The 23,268-nt window shown below is 42.3% G+C and overlaps 1 protein-coding gene across 7 annotated transcripts in view; it reads right to left on the reverse strand.

The window, feature by feature from the left end:
* Nucleotides 1–23,268, reverse strand: part of GARNL3 (GTPase activating Rap/RanGAP domain like 3) — a 146,765-nt gene that overhangs the window by 55,487 nt on the left and 68,010 nt on the right. For 6 of the 7 annotated variants that reach the window (XM_038549297.1, XM_038549295.1, XM_038549296.1 and 3 more), the window contains 3 exons: nt 11,892–11,997; nt 10,437–10,555; nt 2,389–2,453 (listed from right to left, as the gene is read on the reverse strand). In XM_038549297.1, the coding sequence (XP_038405225.1) occupies nt 2,389–2,453; nt 10,437–10,555; nt 11,892–11,997 (290 nt within the window). The remainder of the gene's footprint in view (nt 1–2,388; nt 2,454–10,436; nt 10,556–11,891; nt 11,998–23,268) is intronic. The other variant, XM_038549294.1, reaches the window with a different exon arrangement.

Here is a 23,268-nt window from a genome sequence, read left to right on the forward strand (position 1 = left end):
AGACGCCTAACCGTTGAGCCACCCAGGCGTCCCAATAGCTGGTATTTATAGAGTACTTACGATATGCTGAGCAGCCTGCTAAATGCTTTCCACAGATGACCTCATTTAGTCTCTGTGGGACAAGTGCTATCTTATCCCCATTTTATTTAATTAGTTTATTTTAAAAATTTTATCTCCATTTTATCTCCATATCCTCCAAAGGTGAGGAAATTGAACTAGGATACCAAAGCTGGTAAGTAGTAGAGCCAAGATTTGAACCTAGATTTACCTGACTCTATAGTATTCATATTTTCATTTTCTTTTAAGTTTTCAAGTTCAAGATTATAACAAATAGAGAAAAAGTTTCTTCTTCTATCAGCAGCAGCTGTAGAAGTTTTGATCTTCCACATCTTTAAAAAACATTTTCTGGCTGAAACATGCCCTGGCTTCATGAGTGGTGGGCTGAGAAGTGGAGGCTCTACTCATACAACTAAATGAAATTGTAACTAAAATAAATGTCTTCGGGCAGCCCCAGTGGCTCAGTGGTTTAGCGCTGCCTTTGGCCCAGGGCCTGGTCCTGGAGACCCGGGATTGAGTCCCATGTCAGGCTTCCTGCATGGAGCACGCTTCTCCCTCTCCCTGTGTCTCTGCCTCTTTCTCTCTCTCTCTCCCTCTCTGTGTCTCTCATGAATAAATAAATAAAATCTTTACAAAAAAAAAAGAAAGAAAGAAATTGTCTTCACATATAAAGAAGAAAGGAGCTGGAACAACTTCCTTTTAGGGAAAAAACCCCTCAGAAATCTTAAGCTGGTATAATTCTAAGTATTCCCCTCTTAAAGCCAGTTAAGATATAGCTCCTTAGGGGGCAGCCCCGGTGACGCAGCAGTTTAGTGCCGCCTGCTGTCCAGGATGTGATCCTGCTTCTCTCTCTGCCTCTCTCTATCTCTCTCTCTCTCTCTCTCTCTCTCCAGGATGTGATCCTGCTTCTCTCTCTGCCTCTCTCTCTCTCTGTGTGTTTCTCATGAATAAATAAATAAATATAGCTCCTTACAAGCAGCAAAATATTTCTGTGTTCAATAAAGATATTAACCTCTTCACTGATGCTTTCATAGCTCAGGCTTCAGAGTGCTCAGGAGAAAAATCAGAAGGCCAAAAACAAAAAGGAGAAGGTCTACAATTTGGAGACCAAATCAATCTTGAAAAGGAAATCTAAAAATTTTTGTTCCTGAATCTCAGTGTTCCTTTCGTCAGCCAGATGCAGTCCCTAACTGATGGAGTCTCGACTGTCACTCTAAGAGACGTTCTCGTAAGTGTGTTTTGTAGCAGGGACACTGTAAATACCATCTCTTCCCACCACCTAGTTGCAGATGAATTAAGAGTAAAGCACCAGGGCTCTGGGATAAGCGTTCGTACTCACACAATGTGGGTATTAGTGGCTAACAGCCCAGGCCTGGGGATGATAGGGACCTGTGTTTAAATCCAAGCTCTGTAGTTTACCAGCTGTGAGATCTTTGTCAAATCCCTTCACTTCTCTGAGGCTCTGATTCCTCCTTGGTGGAGTGCAGGTAATAATGGATCAATTTTGTGGAGCTGGGTTAAAAGTTTACCAAGAGAAATGACTGTAGAGCATTTAGCACAGTGTCCAACAAACAGAAGCTACTGTCATTAGGATGTAACCTCTTGGCTGGCGATGCAGCAACAGGTACTGCCTGAGTGGTGACATTCTCTAAAGGAGTCTGCCACCCAATGTGGGAGAGCCCACATTGTGTGAGTATGAACGCTTATCCCAGAGCCCTGGTGCTTTACTCTTAATTCATCTGCAACTAGGTGGTGGGAAGAGATGGTGTTTACAGTGTCCCTGCTACAAAACACACTTATGAGCCACGATGGGGATGGAAAGGTGAGGACAGGAGCGGGAGCTGAGCACTGAGCAGCTAGATGGTCCGTTGATTTAATTCTGTCTTTGCAAAGAATAAGCACATTCTTCTCTAAGAAGCATTTGCTGACATATGAGTTTCTATTTCAAAGCAGGAAAATGAGAGGGAAAATATTTCTTGATTTTCTTTATGAAACCAAAGTATTTGCGTGCATGCAAGAAAAAAGAAGCAAGCTACACAGGCAGTTCAGAGATGCATGAGAGCTGAACTTAATTCCCACCAATGCTAACTGTGTGATCTTGGCTTTCTCTCTCTGAGCTTCCACCTCTGCCTCTGCAGAGTGGTAAAATAGCAGTATCTGTCCTCCAGAGTGGCTGTGAAGACTGCTGGAGGTACTGCATGCCAGAGGCTTAGCAAAATATCTGGTACATGGTCAAGGCTCCAGAAAGTAGAAAAGTAACATTGGAATGATTGCAGGAGAAAAATACTTCTAATGGCTCCTGGTATTGTGTTCCTACTCTTGAGTACTCACCTTAATATGGACTTCACAGAGAGGGTTTTTGTAGGACTGTACGGAAGGCATATTTTCTGGGTACCCTGGAAAGTCAAAACACCGGATCAGTGAGAAGTTTGGCAACTTCCATCTCTGAAAGAGCCTTTCCTGACTGTTTAAAAGAATATATATATAAATCTTGCTCAGACTGGACAGCATCTTTCACCATTCCCCAACCCCAACATTAAGGATTTAACTAATGGATTTATCTTTAACATATGGACTGGTGGGTCCTTGGTGTCTTAGGTGTGGTGAGTAAAGGAGCCACCTGACCGAGATGAGAAGGGAGTTTGGTCTCTGAGCCAAGAGTCAGGTCAGCCTCAAAGATAATGAGAAGGAAGTAGGCTTTGCATGTTCAATGGGATCTACATGTGATATCTCCAAAGGCTTTCTGGACTAGAAATCACTTGAATCTTTCAGAGAGGTTTTCATAATATGTACTTTTATATTTTTCTGTGTTTACTATTTTTTTAAGGATTTATTTATTTATTCATGAGAGACACACAGAGAGAGGCAGAGACATAGGCAGAGGGAGGAGCAGGCTCCCTACAGGCAGCCTGATGTGAGACTAGATCCCAGGACCCCAGGACCATGACGTGAGCCAAAGGCAGATGCTCAACCACTGCCCACCCAGGCATCCCTACTATTTTTTTTAAAGTAGGCTCCATAACTAACGCGGGGTTTGAACTCACAACCCTGAGATCTAGAGTCACTTGCTCTACCAACTGAGCCAGCCAGGCATCCCTCTGTATTTACTATTTAAACTCTGTTTCTCTTCTCTAAATGAGCACACACTGTGACCAACTCACAGAAAGTACTCAACAGATATTTGTTATGTGAAAGGGAATGAACGAAGGGGTTGCCTGAATGGTTCAGTCTCACACCCAAACCACGCAGCATAGATGAGTGCCACTCTCTTTATAATCTCCAAAAAAGATATGATACAGATTTATAATCCATGAAGGATTTACACTGCATGTTTAGCAAAAGGGATTATGATGTAGAACACATTTAAAACTTTCGAACTTTGACTATAATAAAATTGGCAGCACAAACAGGTAGAGAAAAGCATAGGGCATTTCTTGCAGGAAATGGGATTTTCCTTGTATTTTCGAGACATACCTGCCAACTCAACTGTCCAAGCCCTGAACACTGGTGTCAGTAACACTGAAACCCTGGAACCAGGATGTTCCACTGACACCTGGACACCAGGAACACTGGTGTCCCTTTAAAGAGAAGCCAAGGGGAGTTCTTCAACCTTGTCAAGCCTGTGATCTCTTTTGGTAAACATTCACACCCATGCCCCTGAAGAACCAGTAATCTCACCCCTACTCCAGGTTGGGTGTGTGTCTTTCCAGCTAACCATCAGAAGTTGTACTAGACAGAATCCTTCTTATGGGTTCTCTATTAGCCAATGTAGTTTACATTACAGAGATTTTAGAAGATTTCCAATACAGAGAAATATTATGAGGGGACTAGGCATTTTCAAATTCCCCATAACCTACCCATTGAAACCAGAGCTATTTTGGTGGCCTTGCTTTTTTGCTGGCCCTGGCCTACCTTACTACTGTGGTCACCTGTATGGGATGCCAACTCTTCTAGAAGAGGGTCTTGAATCTGACTTTGCTCAATCCCTACCTTGGCTACTTTTTCTTCTCACAAGCATACCAAATGCAGTTTTAAAGAGAAGCCAATGGCAGCCCGAGGGGGGAATGTATGGAATAGGAGAGGATCCAGCCCCTGCCTGGCTGATGGTTACATCTTCATAAGCTGCCTCCATGGATGTGGAACTCCAGGCTCAGGGGTCTGTGGATGTGTATTTTTCTTAACCACAAACTGGCAAAACTCTTTCTCCTCATCTTCTCCCTTTTGTAGCTTTGCAGAGTTGCTCTGCAACAGAAAACACCTCTCAGTACTGTTTTCCAGTGGGACGAACAGATGCATAGTCAGAGTCAAGTACATGTACATATCAGGCAACCAAGCAATCACTGCAAGGATATGGAAGTGCATGTCAGACATTATTCCCTCTGTGTGGCAGGTCTGTGTGTGTGTGAGAGAGTGTGTGCGCGTGCATGAAGGAGAACCAGTGTCTATAAAGCTGTTGTAATGATTGCACCTGAGTAGTTGGACTTTGAGCCTCTTCTTTGTTCTAGCTGCATTGTCTGGATGGAATTTGTACGCTAAGTGTGAGGTTTTTTTTTTTTTTAAGTCTTTTCTTTGTGTTTAGAAGAAACACAACAGAGATAGACAAAAGTCTTTAAATCAGGGTTTAGACATTTAGCGATTTGTCTGTTTTAGAACAAAATGTGATCTCAGAGGGTGCCTGGGGGGCTCGGTTGGTTAAGTGTTTGCCTTTGGCTCAGGTCATGATCATGGGGTCCTGGGATCGAGTCCCACATGGGGCTCCCTGCTCAGTGGGGTATCTGCTTCTCCCTCTCCTTTTGCCTGCCACTCCCCCAGCTTGTGTTCACTCTTTCTGTCAAATAAATAAATAAAATCTTTTTAAAAAGTGCAAGCTCATGGCAGAGGCACATGCTTCTTTGGATTTCCTGTGGCGTTCAGCACTAGTTGGGGGCTTCACAACTGACCCCTCCTGCTGAGCTCTGCTTTTTCAGCGCCTCACATCCTTTATTTATTTATTTATTTTTTTGCCTCACATCCTTTAAGCACTGCCACTTGTAGTTGGTGGTAAATGCTTGCCTGCCCTGGCTCACAGTTACAGGCTCTGGAGAGCCTGGCACTTCTCAACAGAAGGGGACTTACGCATTCTGCCAGCCCCCCTGCCTTCAAAGGAGCCTGGGCTCCAAGTCAGTTCTCCCTGGCTTCTCCTAATACCAGCAAGAGGAGTCCCAAAGCTCCTCATTTGTCTTGTCGTTGTTGTTCCTTCTTCCTGGAATGCTCTCCACCTGCCCCTTGCCCCACTCTTTATGCAGCTAGTTCTCTTTCCTCCTGCAGGTTTCTTTAAATGTCACCTCCTTGAAAAAGTTTTCCTGTGTTCTCTGACCTGAAGTTGGTCTCATTCTGCCTTTGTTTCCTTCAGAGTGCTTACCACAATTTATAATGGAAAAGAGACAACATCTTTAGAAATTAAAATAAGCAAAATTCCCCCGCTGTATCTGCCCCCCCACCCCCGTACCTGGTAACCTGCTACAGCCTGAAGGAAGAAGACAGGACATTGACAAAATCCTATCCAGAGAGGTGGCAGAAGTACGACTACCCTTTCTTGTTTGGTGGAAGGCAGGCAGGCAGACAAACTGAGAGGTTAGATGCCAGGGTCCTTGATTCTGCCATTCAGAGGGCAGGCCGCAAAGAAGGTGAGGGATACTGCAAATATAGCAAGATAGGACCTGGAGGCACCTAAGAATATCTGGACTCACTTCCTGGGCATGGCCTTCTGTAGGAATCTCGAAGTCCAGGTAGAACCTGTTTGAACCTGATGAGGCACAGTAACTCAGCAGCTTCATGCATGGATGGTCAGCAAGATTAGAAACATAAGCCTAAAGCAATGCTTCTCTGCCCCTGCCCATCTGCCCCGTGCTTACAGGCAAAGTGCCAGTGAGAGGGGACAGAGCTGAGAGGCTCAGTGACTAAGTGACTAGCAGAGACCTGGGATCAGGTCACAGAGGTCACAGTGTACATTGACTTCACTGGGAGGGGCAAATGGCTGGGACCCTGGATTCAGTGATGGGTACTTTCCAGCGACCCTAAAAGGCCAGAGGGGACCAGTTACCTCTCAGTGGCTGCTAGTTCAGAGACCAGATCAGCCACTCTACAACAGAACCCAGAAAAAAACCCTGAGTGCCCCATGTGGACTCAAGGTCCTCTTCTCCTGCCTTGTGAGATCTCACAAGCCCTGTCCCCATGAACCCAAATAGCAGCTTCAAGAGGGGGAGGGGAAAGACATTGGAAAGACTATTTGTCCAAAAGAGACAGTTATCCAAAGAGAATATTTAAAACAGAGAGCCTGGAATAGTGTAATTAGCAAATATTAAATAAATAAGTTAAAAAAAACCCAGGCCAGTGGGGAGCCTGCTTCTCTCTTTCCTTCTCCCTGCTGCCACTGCTCAGACTCTCTCTCCCTATCTCTCTCTCTCTCTCAAATAAATAAATAAAATCTTAAAAGAAAAAAAAAGCCAGAAAACAAGTCTTAAGGTACAGAAGATAAGAGGCTTTGGACAAGGGCAGGATCACTTCTTATTTGGTGAATGTGGGAAGACTGTCATATGTGTCCTCGAGAACAACTGGCAGAAAGACCATCCACTGGAAAAAGAACAGTCTCTTCAATAAATGGTGCTGGGAAAATTGGACAGCCACGTGCAGAAGAATGAAACTGGACCATTCTCTTATACCATACACAAAGATAAACTCAAAATGGGTGAAAGATCTAAATGTGAGACAAGATTCCATCAAAATCCTAGAGGAGAACACAGGCAACACCCTTTTTGAACTTGGCCACAGCAACTTCTTGCAAGATACATCTATAAGGCAGCCTGGGTGGCTTAGTGGTTTAGCACTGCCTTCAGCCCAGGGCCTGATCCTGGGGACCTGGGATCAAGTCCCATGTCGGGCTCCCTGCATGGAGCCTGCTTCTCCCTCTGCCTGTGTCTCTGCCTCTTTATCTGTGTCTCTCATAAATAAATAAAGTTTTTAAAAGATACATCTATGAAGGCAAGGGAAACAAAAGCAAAAATGAACTACTGGTACTTAATCAAGATAAAAAGCTTTTGCACAGCAAAAGAAACAGTCCACAAAACTAAAAGACAACCTACAGAATGGGAGAAGATATTTGCAAATGACATATTAGATAAAGGGCTAGTATCTAAGATCTATAAAGAACTTATTAAACTCAACACCCAAGAAACAAACAATCCAATCATGAAATGGGCAAAAGACATGAACAGAAACTTCACCAAAGAAGACATAGACATGGCCAACAAGCGCATGAGAAAATGCTCCTCATCACTTGCCATCAGGGAAATACATATCAAAACCACAATGAGATAGCACTTCACACCAGTATGAATGGTGAAAATTAACAAGACAGGAAACAACAAATGTTGGAGAGGATGTGGGGAAAGGGGAACTCTCTTGCACTGTTGGTGGGAATGTGAACTGGTACAGCCACTCTGGAAAACTGTGTGGAGGTTCCTCAAAGGGTTAAAAATAGAGCTACCCTACGACCCAGCAATTGCACTGCTGGGGGCTTACCCCAAAGATATAGATGCAGTGAAAAACTGAGACACTGCACCCCAATGTTTATAGCAGCAATGTCCACAATAGCCAAACTGTGGAAGGAGCCTCAGTGTCCACTGACAGATGAATGGATAAAGAAGATGTGGTCTATATATACAATGGAATACTAGCCATTAGAATACTCATAACCAACAAATAGCCATACAAATACTCATACTCAATAGCCAACAAATACTCATCATTTGCTTCAATGTGGATGGAACTGGTATTATGCTGAGTGAAGTAAGTCAATTGGAGGACAATCATCATATGGTTTCACTCATACGGGGAATATAAAAAATAGTGAAAGGGATCATAGGCGAAAGGAGAGAAAATGAGTGGGAAAAAATCAGAGAGGGTGACAAAACATGAGAGACTCCTAACTCTGGGAAACGAACAAGCAGTAGTGGAAAGGGAGGTGAGCGGGGGGATGGGGTGACTGGGTGACGGGCACCGAGGGGGGCACTTGACAGGATGAGTACTGGGTGTTATACTTTATGTTGGCAAATCAAACTCCAATAAAAAATATACAAAAAAAAAAAAAAGAAGAACAACTTGCACAGTTCTCCAATGTTATCTTCATACACTTGTGTATTAACTCTGCTTCAGGACAGCTTTGCTGATGGCAAGACCAACCCCCATTTCAGTGGCATGGGGAGAGAGGAGAGAGCCAAAAACCCTTCTGCAGGGAATCATCCATGAGTAAGAGCTAACTTGGTTTTACATTAGATTTTTCCCCTAAATCTGCTTAAAAAGAGAAAAATTTCTGAAACATAACATGGACATTTATATAAACATAACATGGACATTTATCTGTGCCAACAGAGCACATGGGTTAGACTGGACTTTGGTGTCATTCATTCATTCATTCAGTTAATACTTCTTGAGCTACTTCTATGTGTCAGGTACCAGGCCAGGTGAGAACAAAACAGTTACGTCCCCTACCTTCATAGAGCTCATAGTCTAGAGAGAGAAACAGCGTGAGTCAAAGAATTACATGCAAAATTAATTATGTACAGCGCTGACAGCTCGCATACAGTCCTGCCTTCTGCTTGGCCTGCCACCGCCTGGCATATGGCCTTAGTCACGTCATTTAACCCCCCTAAAGCACAATCATACCTATTGAGATAATGCATTTGGAAGACTTAGTATAGTATGTGGCATATAGTAAGTGCTCAAAAATGTTAAGATTTACTGTTAGTACTATCACTATTTTTAATCATCAGAAAAAGTTCCTAACTACAATTTACTCTAATGGTTTCTAGAAATTCTTTCTGGGTTTTTTGAAGTTGCTGTATATGTATGCATGCATGCAAATGTGTTTATGTACATGAGCACATAAAAAATGTGTTCATATATGTGTGTGTATAAAAAATTACTGTTTCTTAAAGTGTATGTAAAAATATTACTGTTTTTTAAAAAGTGTATATAAAAAATTACTGTTTAAGTTTTTGTATTCATTCCCCAAAAGATGTATGTAGCAATTTTTGAGATACTGTGTTGTTGAGATAAAAATCAGCATGCAATGATTAAGTAATGGCTCTCAACAAATGCATCCATAAACCAAGATTCCGAGGCTCCTGGGTAGCTCAGTGGTTAAACATCTGCCTTCGGCTCAGGGCGTGATCCCAGAGTCCTGGCATCAAGTCCTGCATTGGGCTCCCCGCAGGGAGCCTGCTTCTCCCTCTGCCTCTTTCTGTCTCTCATGAATAAGTAAATAAAATCTTAAAAAAAAAAAAAAACCTCCACCCAAGACTACCACATAATAGGACTAATGTTTTCTGAGTGTAGTTTATCTCATTGCTTCTTAATTATACACTGTACTCATTGATTCAAGAGTAAAATGTTCTATCCTTCAGGTGTCTAAGCCATTTAAGATTTGATGATTTGGGACATAGTGTAATGTGGATTTTCAAACAAGATCTCACTTAATATAGTCCTCAGCACCTGTGAATCACAGCCGAGAACTTTCCCTAGTTTACAAAGAAGAAAATGGAGCATTAGCAATTTTCTCAAACTGACATTAATGAATTTGGTACTGATGTAATTTGACCCTGGTTTGCTTAACTCCAAACCCTTTGCTCTTTCCAGTGTCCATAAGCCTATGAAAAAATTCTCTGGGAAGCAAAGGGAAATAAAGCCTAAGGAAAGAAAATAATGAGAAAAGGTTAAAAGGTGATAGATGGAGATCAACTGTAAGAATTACTAGAAAAAATTGGAAAAGAGAAGTAGCAGTGATAGTGAACGTAAGAGAATTTTCCTGAGCTACAGGGATGCCCGCATTCCTGAGTTGAAAGGATTTGCCTTCATTCAGTTCACTGCTGTCAGATCCCATCACGGAGTGGAGGTACCTGCCTTGTTAAGTCTCCAGTCATTTTTCTACCTCAAAAAACTGACGAAAGGGGCTAAGTTTCAGAGGAATTCTAGAGGCTCAGCCAATTTAGTGTTTGACTGAATGGCCCAGGGAAACAGGATACAGGGCTGTATCCCTGTAATAGTATTATATTCTTCCAATAAATTTTGGGTTTTAGTTGAAGGTGAGCCAGCTGATCAGTTTGTCTTAGTAATGGCTAAGATTAATACTCAAAATATACTTCTGTATTCCACTGGCCAGAGACTGAGGAAAAGGTTTGTATGGGGGATCTTGTGGTTACACGCAGAGCTTGAAGGCCCTACCTCTAAACGATCCAAACTTAAAGAACCTCATAGAAGAAGGCTCACCTGAACCACTCGGACTATGACACTAATCAAACTCTGAGTGGTGGCGATGCTCCAGGTGCAAGCCAGGTACTTACTGTTTTCCTCCAAAGAATTGCTCGGTATTGAGGGACACGCTGATTGTTTTGATCAGAAAGGGTCACAGACAGGAAGAAGGGGCTCTTCTCTGCATCGTTTCCAATGTAGTTCTGATGGACTGGAAAAGAGACAGCTTTAGAACAGGGAGGATACGCTGGTTCTTCCAGACACTTTCTCCTTCCCATGTGAGCAGGGAACAAGAATCCCAAACCCAGCTGGGGAAAGAACCTGATCACACCCTCCCATTCCTCTTAGCAGTGATTCGATCAGAAATGAACATGAGCTCAATTCTGGCCAATGAGACAGGAGGAGAAATGCATCGAGAGGTTTCTAGAAAGGCTTCCTCACTCCTGAAGATGGCCTTCTCCTTCCTCTGGACATGGCAGTGTCTAGAAGTGCTGCCTGTAAGTGCTGTAACCACTTTGTAACCCTGGGGAGGGCCAGCCTTGATGGCACCACTGAGCCTCTGAATCTACCAACTCCTGAGCCTGCCTTACCTCTGAGTTTCTTGGCATCTGAACAGATTGCACCAGTTTTCTCTAAAGTCACTACTGCTCTGGGCACTATGCTTTCAAGCATTTGGGAGGATAACAACTTTTCCACCGAATTCCTTCTTTATAAAGAAATATGCCTTGTCCAGTAAGCAAACTTCTTAGAATAAAACAGTATCAGATTTTTAAAAAGACATCATATGGGTCTGATAACTCTCATTGTATATAGTCTCCAGAATCACATCTTCTATAAACACATGCATTAGCCTGATAAGCAATTTATCTACCTACTCTCTTATCCTGCACCAGTGATTATTTTCCCATTCCCAGTCTCTTCTGTTGTTAGCTACAGTTCCATTTTCCACCTTCCCATATATGTTCACCTGAGCCCTTCACTTTAAATGTACACCACTATTAATGAATGAGTTCTTGCTTTGTGCCAGGCTTAGCTGTTTCTCCAGCATATCTCATTGAAACTCCTGTTCAAACCTACCAGGTATATAAAAGTAATACCTCCACTCTAGAGATAAAGAAATAAATCTCAGAGAAGTGGAGAGTGACTGGGGTAAGGTCCTGTGGTTAAGAATGGCAGAACCAGGATCCAGACCTATTTCAGAGTCAGGACAATGTGTCTCTAGTTCCATAGTGGCCCTGGAGCTCAGGTATCCACTTATTTGCTTCATTGTCTTGAATTAAGTATTCAAAACCCACTATAGACAGGACACTTGTCTTGTTAGGTCTAAAGTTGTTTTCTACCCTGCAAATTCTTATGTCTCAAATAGCTATTATCCTAGTGAAAATCCTAGGGCCGAGACTGAATTATATCTTTAAATCTACAAAGCTTACTATTAACCTGACATTAATGTCCCTAAACTGGTAGGGACACCAGAAAAAAAATCACATCAACATTTGATTTTCATTTTGAATATTCTTTCTTCCCAACCACCATAATGGCATAGTTACCTTGTCCTAAAAAATACTTGAAATACCATCTGGTGTGGTACTCTGGGTTCTCTAAGTGCACGTCTGTTCTTCGCCATGTACCTGGCAGAGCAGTTGTATTCTGTAACTGAACAAAATTGTGCCATTAAGAGGCATATTCAGAAAGTAAACAAGAAGTGGCCAATGAACCAGAGGCCAAAGTCATTGTCAAAACCATACAAAAAGGGATGTACCCGCATATTCTCATTAGAAAAGACAACACATCCACATCATAGAAGCATTGTGAAGGTTCTTGGGGTATAGGAAAAAGAACTGAGCGAACCAGTGGGTTCAGCTCTTTCCACCTTCAGTATAACGAAGTTTCTCTCCTTTCTGGTCCGAAGCTTCCAAATATTTGGGAGATGGTGCCCCCTAGAGGCACGCCCTTCTGTTTGGTACCCTGGTAACAGCTTTCACCTGGAATACATCTCTGCAGACTCTTTATTGGAGCTCATATTTTTTTGTTGAATTTTTAAAATTTGTCATGAAATAACACAATTAATGGGGAAATTATGGATAAACATAATGAATAATCTGAATCCTTTCTCAAAAGGTAGTCACACTATGAATGATTTGGTATGGTTTCCTCTCATTTTTTCCTACATGTACATACCTACGTATGTTTCTTACCAAAATGCAATCATACTGAAACTCCACTGACATCTACTTTGTGCCATGTGTATACGGCAGAATACTTGGAACATATTCCAATTCCGACATGCCTCTGGTGATTTACTAGATGTTTGTGGTCACTTGCTTTACCATGTTCAATTCCACGCTTATAAAGAGGCCATTCTCAGGAATCAATATCAAATTTTACTGAAAGTTTTTTGGCAACTATTGAGAGAATATGTTAAATGGGGGAAAATTATAGTAATGTAATGAATTATACTACTGGCTCTTCTGATGCTGAATGGTCCTCAAATTTCTGGGATATATCCTACTAGGTAATGGTATACAGTATTCTTTTGATACATTACTGGATTAAAAAAATTATGTATCATAATTTTTAGTGAGATGGAAATTATAGGTTTCTTTTCTGTAAGTATTTCCACCAGGGTATTTTTAGGGTTATATTACTTATAGAGTGAATTAGGATGCTGTCTTTCTCATGCTCTGGAAATGCTGACACTCAGAGAAAGAGCTTTCAGGGCCAAGCACCAGGACAAACACTTCATATACATTAGCTCCATAGCATCTTTAGGACCAACTTTAGGACATAGGTTTTATTTCAGATGAAAAAAGTGAGGCTGGGACATTTAAGCTACGCTGCTTAAGATTGCCAAGCTCACAAGCAGTGGAGCTGAAACCGAGTCAGTGCCAATTTAAGAGGACTGGTTTTTTCTTTTGAAAAATTTTAATCATTATGTCATTGTCTGTCTTTTTATGTTCTGCCCTTTTACTCTTCAAAGAGTAAAAAGTAGGTTATGTTTCTTAGCATTATTGTGCCTTTATTGAATTTTCTTGAATTAAAAAAACCAGCTACTGATTATATATATATATATTTTTTAATTTGGAAATAATTTTGAGTTTACATAAAAGTTGGAAGAATAGGACTGCAAAGATCATCTGTATACCCTTTATCAGATTTACCTACTGTTAATATTTTATCCCATTTATTAATTTGCTCACTGTCTACACAAATTTTTTCTGAACCATTTATGACTAAAACACACAAATAATAGCCCTTTATCCCTAAATGCCTCACTGTGTATTTCCCAAGAACAGAGATATCTTCTTACATAACCACAATACAGCTTTACCAACTTTTATAAATTTAACATCGATATGGTACCTCTAATCTACCATCTGTATTCTAATTTTGTCAATTGACTTAAAAATTCCATTTAAAGTATCTTCCCTCTTGAGGACAGGATGATTGTGTTATCATTTCTCTTTAGATTCCCTTCATCTTGGGACACTTGGGTGGCTCAGTAGTTGAGCATCTGCCTTTGGCCCAGGGCGTGATCCCCAAGGCCTGGAATTGAGTCCTGCATCGGGCTTCCTGCATGGAGCCTGCTTCTCCCTCTGCCTGTGTCTCTCATGAATGAATGAATGAATAAATAAATAAATAAATTCCCTTCATCTGGAACATTCCACAGACTCTGTCCTTTACAAGACTGACATTTGTAAAGAATATAGCACATATTTCCCCTCTTCTTTTTAAAAATCAAGCATGACTCATTCTGGGTTTGTCTGATGTTTCCCCATGATGAGGTTCAGGCTATGTATACCTGGTCGGGATGCTACACAAATGGTACTTGTCCCTCTCAGCTTATCATATTTCAAGACCTTTATCTGTTCCTCATTGGTGATACTAATGTTGATCCCCTGTTCAAGATGTTGCCTCTTAGTTTTGAACTTTTGGTGTGGCTCAAGAAGAGCACATGATTGGATTTTGTTCCCGGTAGAATTTCTGGATGATTCATTGTCAACACTATTCACTTTATAATCATAAACCACTGGCAGTGCTGATCCATAGTCTGCTATGCCCGGGGGAGCAGGCAGCTGTGGTATGACTTTGGGGTCCACCAGCCAGCATCAGGCATCAGCTGACCAGATACAGGTGGGGTCCAGCTCAGCCTTAGCCAGTCAGATGCCATCATGGTCTGTGCCATTGTCCCAAGGCCCTAGATCCTTGGTATCAACAGCAGAGCTGGGAGAGGAGACTCTGAGGGAACCAGGACACTTAGGCCTCTTGAACTTCCCAGATTTGCGTGGCACAGCACCAGAGCTTAGCTCTGTGCTTCTAGATTTGTTAAAATGTTACTCATGGGCCCATTCTAGACTCCTTTGCGGGATCTCTGTGGGTGGTGCCCTAGAATCTGCAATTTTACAAGCATACCAAGTGATTCCGAGGAACACTGAACTTTGAGAAGCAGTGCTCTATGCCAGGGGATCTAAAAGAATCCAGGGCAGGCATGAGCTTGAGTAAAGAAAAAAATGTTTATTTCCCTAACTTCTAATTAAAATGTAGCATTTCTTGGGGTGTCTGGTTGGCTCCGTCAGTAGAGCATGGGATTCCTGATCTCAGGATTTTAAGTTTGAGCCCTATGTTGGGAGTAGAGATTATTTAAAAATAAAATCTTTAAAAAAATGTGTTTCTTTCAATTACGTATGTATGCAAGAAAACCCCAACAAAATGCAACTACAGTAGAACAGAGCTGGTAACCATGTCTCTCTCTCTCTCCTCAAACACACACACAAACCAGATATTTTCAGAACTCATTATAGTGACTGCAGATATCCTGAATACTGTTTACAATCTCCACTGTTCAAAACTGCAGGAGCTGTAAGCCTACTGCTGTATTTATTTAATGTGCTGATAAAAAAGGACATATATTACTGTGTCAAAAATTAGGTTAAAAAATCAGTCTGGGGGATCCCTGGGTGGCGCAGCGGTTTGGCGCCTGCCTTTGGCCCAGGGCGTGATCCTGGAGACCCGGGATCGAATCCCATGTCGGGCTCCCGGTGCATGGAGCCTGCTTCTCCCTCTGCCTGTGTCTCCGCCTCTCTCTCTCTCTCTCTCTCTGTGTGTGACTATCATAAAAAAAAAAAAAATCAGTCTGATTCCTTCCCTCCCTCTCTCCCTCCCTCCCTGACTTCCCTCCTTCCTTCCTTCCTTCCTTCCTTCCTTCCTTCCTTCCTTCCTTCCTTCCTTCCTTCCTTCCTTCCTTCCTTCCTTCCTTCCTTCCTTCCTTCCTTCCTTTTTACAGAGCATGTGGGAGGTGGGGCGGGCGGGGAGGCAGAGGGAGAGAGAATCTTAAATAGGCTCCATGCTGGGTGTGAGCCTGATGTGGGACTCGATCTCACCACCCTGAGGTCATGACCTGAAATCAAAAGTTGGACACTAACTGGCTGAGCCACCCTGGCACCCCTCCAATAACTGTTTCAACACAACTGTTTTCCTTTGTAATCCTATGTTTTTGTTTTATGCATTCAAAAATACTCTGAGAAGGGGTCTACAGGCTTCACAGATTGCCAAGGGGGTTAAAGGACATAAAAACTGACCCCCATACTCTAGATCTTCTGAAATACTGAGTCTGCTTCCCCTACCGCTCTCCCAGAGGTCTGAACACTGGCAACCACAGGATGGAGAAACACAGAGAGAGGTGGTATGCCCCTTGGAGGAGCATCTATCTCAGAGTTAGGGGCCTGACTTTGGCTGGTAGCATGCCCCATATATCCATCAAGTACAAAGTGTCAATTATGAGGTTTTTAAATGACCAAAGAGCTGCCTACTTAACCTCTGTCTTCACTGAATCCTTAACTAAAATGGGGGTGGAGGATGGGGGGTGGGAGAGCCAACACCAAAAAAGTTATGAGTCTCACAGAGTGAAAGACTTCTTGTCCATGGTTAAAATCACATATGATGAGGTGTAAAGACAAGAACAAATGCAGGAACTGACAAAGAAAGGAGATTAAAGCAAAGAAACAAAACAAGAAGCACCCCCTGGCCAAGACTGGAACTGTCAGAATGACTCCAAAAATGAGTTCCAGTTTCTGATGATAATAAATACCGGAAGTAGACAGTAAAGGGCACAAATTTCGAGTAAATGATTTTTCAAATATGTATACACCCTCATAACCCCTCCCTGGATCAAGCCAGAAAATATTTGCGGTACCCCAGAAGGCTCCTTCACTCCTTTGCCCAGTCAGTGCCCAATCATATCCTGAAAAGCAACCATTATCTTGACTTCTATAACCACTATTCGTGTTACTTGCACTTGAACTTCATAGAAATGAAATCATATTTTGTGTATTTATTCGAGTCGAGTTTGTCTTTTAGCATCACGCCTGTGATGTTCATCCCCTTGGGGATGTGGCAACAGTTCGGTCTCTTCTGCTGCCATGTAGCAGTACCCACCCCCAGTATGAACACTACGGTGTATGTATTCATTCTCCAGTTGATGGACATATGGGCTCTTTCCAGTTTGGGGTCATTAGGAATAAAGTCATAGAACATTCTTGTGTCTGTCTTTTGGTGGACATAAGCACTCATGGCTGTTGGGTATGCATCCCCCGAGGAGGGACCAGGGGAGGCAGATGTTCTGTTTTAGTAGATATGGCCAAACTTTCAAAGGGGATGAGCCAACCTACACTATTAGCAAGATGTGGAGAGTTCTAGTTGCTCCTCGTCCTCTGGCTAGCTCTTTAGCATTTCAGGGATTTTCCTTTTAGCGGTTCTAGAGTGGGCATAGTAATGCCTAATCATGGCTTTAATTTTGCAATAAACCTTACTTCTTTTTAAGTATGACTTATTTTACAGAGGACTTTGGAGATATGGAAGCTTCATCTACAACTTTTAAGGTGACAATGACACCAGAATGCTTCATTTATTTGACATCAACAAGCAAGTTTGGAGGAAAGACTCTGATGGGCACATTTGCCAGACAACTAAAGATTAACATTGCAAACGCCCAGAGTTATTTTTGTGCCCTTTTAGACACATGTTTGCTAGAAGGTATTATGAAGAGTAATAAACTCAAATTATTCTATGCTGCAGACATGCCTTGAACATGCCCACAGTGTTAAATGAGTCCTGAGACTAAGAAATCCTGAATCACTCCTGCATCAAATTCCAAAGCCTGAAATAGCTTCTTGTCTCCTTCATTGTCTTTTTTTTTTTTTTTTTTAAGATTTTATTTGAGAGAGAGAGAGAGAGAGAGAGTAGAAGGGAAGGGGGAAGAAGAAGCAGACTCCTTGCTGAGTGTGAAGCCCGACATGGGGCTCCATTTCAGGACCCTGAGATCATGACTTGAGCTGAAACCAAGAGTTCGACCCTTAACCAACTGAACCACCCAGGCGCCCTTTCACTTTATTTTTTTTTTAAATCCCATTTATACTTGTGGGATGTGAAGGAGGAGGACTGAGCAAATCTGCCAGGATATTTTGAGGAGAATGTAATCAAAATCTACACATAACACCCTCATTTTATCTGAATGTTCGCTGATGTTCAACTTTAAGCAGGCGATCTACACAACACACTTGGACTACAGATGAGACCCCTGGTCTTATATAACACCTGGTGGGAGTTTTTATGGTCTTTTCCAGAGTGTGTTCAATTAATGAGACAATGCATTTAAATGGACTTTACTTCAGTTTCTAGTTTAAATTGCTGAGAGAATGCTGGCAGCAAAGAAGATGGATTTAAAAAAAGATACACTAAAAACTTTTGAATTGCAAATGCAAATAAATATAAGCGGGTTGAAAAAAGTGAAACCACACACAAAGTAAAATTCTTTTCTTTTCCTTCCCCCCTGCCCCTGTGCACATCCTTTTCCTTTGATAACCATTCTACCAGGTTGGTGTGGATAGTCTTAGGCCTTTGTATGCATTTATAAATGTGTGTTTGCTGTATACATACATGCTCACATCACAACTTCATACCCATGTCCACACATACACATATGTTCATATATGCATATATACGCAGAATTTGTTTTCATAAATGGGATGCTAGTGGAGCTATTACACTGAAACTTGATTATTTCCACTAAAGGAAATATCTTAGGGGCACCTGGCTGGCTCAGTTAGAAGCATATGCGACTCTTGATCTTGGAATTGTGAGTTCAAGTCTCACACTGGGTACAGAGATTACGTGAATAAATAACACTTAAAAAATATCTTAGAAATATTTCTATGTCAGTACATTAGATCTACCGTGCTCTTTTTAACAAGTATGGAGATTTTTAGAAAAATTAAACACTACAGTTGAGTAGGGATGTGTAAAATATGTAAATGGCATAAAAGGACCTGACATGGGAAGTCAAGGTTCTCCAATTTCCAGAAGCAATTACTGCTTAATTTTTATGTATCCTTTTGGGAACTTTCTTGCATATGGAAAAACTTATTTACTTTTTTGTTTGTTAAGGAAATGGAATTATATACTAATTCTGGAACTTGCTTTTAGGCCTAACTATATTTTTCTATGGTATTATATATACTACTACTTCATTCTTTCTAACAGCAACTAAGAATTCCACTGTATAAATGTATTATAATTTATATAATCATTCCTTTACTGGTGGAAATGGAAGGTGTTTCCAGGTGATTTTTTTTTTCCTATTTTAAATGATGCTACAATACACACTGTAGCAGAACTGCTGCCCAAATGGTGTGCTCACTTTTAGTTATTGCTAATTGCCCTCCCAAAAGATTGTACTTGTTTACATAGCCCCCAACAATGTATAAGAGAATCCTCCTACACGAAGGAAGATAGATTTATAAAAAGCTGAGAGATTGTCCCTCTGCTCCACAATATACTAATTGATATATACAAGTGAGCTGTAAGGGAGGTCTCCAGTGATCCACCCAAGGGTCACACTCACTTTAATTAATAATCTGAATGAGGGATCCCTGGGTGGCGCAGCGGTTTGGCGCCTGCCTTTGGCCCAAGGCGCGATCCTGGAGACCCGGGATCGAGTTCCACGTCGGGCTCCCGCTGCATGGAGCCTGCCTCTCTCTGTCTCTCTGTGTGACTATCATAAAAAAAAAAATCTGAATGAGCACACAGATGGCAGGAGAAGAACATTTGAAGGTAATATAAAACTTCTCAGTGGGTTAACTAATAGGACAACAGAATCAAGACGTCAAAAAAAAAAAACACCTTTTGACAATTAGCAATTATGGACACACAAATGAGATTAAATTCAGTATGGACAATGGAAAATACTACAACTGGTGACAAATTCCAATTGTACAAGTACAGGATGGGGAAGGCCAGGTGGGACAAAGCAGGAATTTGCACCCATTTTACCCAACAGGAAACTGAGACTTGGAGAAGTTGAGTCATAAACTGGTAAGTGATAGAGTGAGGCCTAAACTCAAGCTCATTTGACTCCAAAATTGTCTCCACTGCACCATGAGGAAGACTGGGGTAAGGGGGAGCATATCAAGGGTTCATAATGAATCACTGGATTCATAAAAAGAGAGTGTGCACAGCAAGGAAGAGGATGAGCCTGTTCCACTCTGTGGCTGTGTGGGGTGTACCTGGAGCTCCAAATTCAGTTCTGACCACTTCAACTTAACATTAATAAGCTCACATGTGGCCCAGAAGCAGCAGAGAGGATAACGATGAGTGGAACCAAGTCCACATCTTAGGAGAAAAACAGCAGATATCCTGGAATGCTTGGGAGCCCATCATGTTTAAGAGGACCAAGCCTTACAGAAAATGTAAATAGAAACTCTGAGTGGAAAATATAGACATATGAATTCTGTTCAATAAAAAGAACCCTGGAGATTTTCTGAATGATGAAGGTGATAGGAATGCCTTTTGCTCCAATGAGGTGACTCTTGCTGTGTCTCTGCAGAGCTTTAGGATGGGGCCAGTTGCTAGAAAGATCAAGCCTTGATCAGAAGCTTGTAACTTTCAGCCCCACACTGGACCCTGTGGGAGGGGAGGGAGTGTAGACTGATTTAATCATCAATGGCCAATGATTTGATCATTGCGATGAAACATGATATGTGATGAAACCCGTTCATGATGGGTCCAGGGAGCTTCTGAGTTGGTGAACACATCACAGTGCTGGGAGTGTGGTCCTCATAACAGGGGCATGAAGCTCTCTGTTGGCTCCCGCCCCCCAATACCTTATTCTGTGCATCTCTCCCATTTGGCTGTTCCTGAGTTATATCCTTTGTAATAAACTGGTGATAGTAAGTGAAGTGCTTCCCTAAATTCTATGAGTCGTTTTAGCAAATTATTGGACCTGAGGAGGGGGGTTGTGGGAACCCCTGACTTTGTAGCCAAATGAGGCAGAAATGTGGGTGACCTGGGGACCTGATACTTGCAACTGGGGTCTGAAGTGAGGCAGTCTTTTGGGGCTAACCCCAGGTAGTTAGTGTCAGAATGGAATTGAAGTGTAGGATACTCAGCTAGTGTCCACAGAAAAACAACCTATCAAGGAGGAGGCAAGTCTCCCATTCTTGCAGATGTGCTCAAGCAGGTACTGATGAGCTGACTGTGGTGAAGCTGGTGCAGGGGCTTATGCCTTGGTCCTAGACTGACTCTAGGGCAGTAAGGAATAGCTGATGGGCGGGTGTTGATCTGAAAACTTCTTACCACTCCATAACAAAGTGTATGGCAACAGAGAGGCATTAGAAACTTTTACAAGCATTTTGACATTACTGTGACACCGAAATCATGCTCAGTGGATTCATTTCTTTATTTTTTTTTAAAGATAGATTTATTTATTTATTTGTTTGTTTAGACACACAGAGAGAGGAGAGGCAGAGACACAGGCAGAGGGAGAAGCAGGTTCCATGCAGGGAGCCTGATGTGGGACTCAATCCCAGGTCTCCAGGATCACACCCCGGGCTGCAGGCAGCGCTAAACTGCTGTGCCACCGGGGCTGCCTGGATTCATTTCTTTAAAAAGAGTCCAGATATATCTCAGATTTACTAAATTTGGTGGGGAGTTACATGAAGGGGTGCTGCATACTGGTCATGCAGGTAGGACCACACTGAGTTCTACAACAGATCAGAAATTAAAAAGCTGGTCCTTTACCACCAGTGATCTGAGTGCACTGCTCAGAGGCCTTGGGCTCACTGTGATATCTGGTGAGGCCCTGTGTGACCATCCAAGCTAAGTAGGGCTCTTCCTCTTTGCACCATGTCCGCTACTTGTTTTCCCCACAGTACTTGCTGTCATCCTGTTTATGGACTTCCCTCCCCTGCCAATCTGTGAGGTCACTAGGGCAGGAACCGCAGCAATCCTACTCACTCCTACATCAGCAGGGCATAGACAACCTGGCACCAAGAAAGGATCCTCAAAAATGAGGGTTGAATGAATGACATATCACATGAAAAGCACTTCTGATAGAATTTTTATTTTTGGTAATGGTGGGCTAGGTTATTCAACCAACACTCCCATGGAAAAAACTAAAACTACTTGAAAGATATTAAAATCATTTCCTTAAAAGCCCTTGGAGTGCTTACAAGATAGTCAGGAATTACTAATCCAAACAAGAGGCAAGTAGGAACCCAGAGAGGTAGGAGGACTATGGAAATCTTCTTAGGTTGAGGATATTTGTCAATTCTGACAAAATGAAACTTGGGTTTTGGTGGCCTCATGGGGCAAGAGGGCAAAAAAATCAAACTCCCAGACCTGTTAAGGCAGTTAAGTCTAATAGGAGACCCACCAGACATTAAGCTGGGGCCCCAAAGGGATGCACGTTCAAAGAAAAGGTGAATTGGAAGAGCCCCCCTGTACCCCCAAAGACTACAGGGATGGTTGTCAGTGCTGAGCAGAGCTGAGCGGGGAACATCTCTGAGTGTTGTGCCCACAAACCAGACTTCATGTAAACCTGCTGCTCTGTTCTGCAGCACCAGGGTGGTTTGGAAAGTCTCATGCTAGGAATTTAGTTTACAGTGTCTGACAAAAGAAAATGGAAACCCTCCCTCCAATTCTGACATCAATTCCAATATGTATTTTTCCCCCACATCACCAAGCATTTCTCTGATACCAGCTGGGTGTTCTAAAATTCAGCTCTGTTCTGACACCATCTACCTGGAGACAGCCTCAGATCCCACAAGTGTAGGGCTCAGTCCTACCAGACTGTCATCCTCCCACCCCACCCCCAATGACCCCTTCTTTGGGTTCAATTAATTTGTTAGAGTGGCTCACAGGACTCAAGAGAAACATTCTACTAACTAATTTATTATAAAAGAATATAACTCAGGAACACCAGATGGAAAAGATGAATAGGGCAAGGTATGGGGAAGGGTGCAGAGGTGCCATGCCCTCTGGATGTGCCACTGCCCCCACAGTCTCCCCGTGTTCCCCAGCCCAGAAGCTCTCTGAATCCCGTTCTTTGGGTTTTTACAGAGGCTTCACGGATTGATTAAATCATCAATCAAACCGTGTTTGATTAAATCACAGGCCATTGGCAACTGAACTCAATCTTTAGCTTCTTTCCCGAGGTTGTAGGTCAGGGATGGGGCTGAAAGTTCTAACCCTCTAATTGTATGGGAGGTTTCTCTGTGACCAGCACTCCCCCCTTCCTAGGGGCTTTCCAAAAGTCACTTCATTAATATGACAAAAGACACACAACTCTCACTCTTGCACTTAGGAAATTCACAGGTTTGGGCAGCTCTGTGTCAGGAACTGAGAAAAAGATAAAATATCCATTTCTTATTTTAAATCATGTTATAACACTCCTTAGCAAAAGGTGACTCAACCTGGGCCTCATATTAGTCCTAAAAATTCATTTTCGAGAACAATACCAGCACACTATAAGGTGGCCATGCACACAGGGACACACAGAATGCCACTAAGCCCTGAGCACAGGCCAAGAGAAAAATCACACAAAAAATAGCCCCAGCAATGTCACATCGTGAAATTACCTATCACAGATGGTAA

The sequence above is a fragment of the Canis lupus genome, chromosome 9, assembly GCF_011100685.1.
Source record: "Canis lupus familiaris isolate Mischka breed German Shepherd chromosome 9, alternate assembly UU_Cfam_GSD_1.0, whole genome shotgun sequence".
Taxonomy (NCBI): Eukaryota; Metazoa; Chordata; class Mammalia; order Carnivora; family Canidae; genus Canis; species Canis lupus.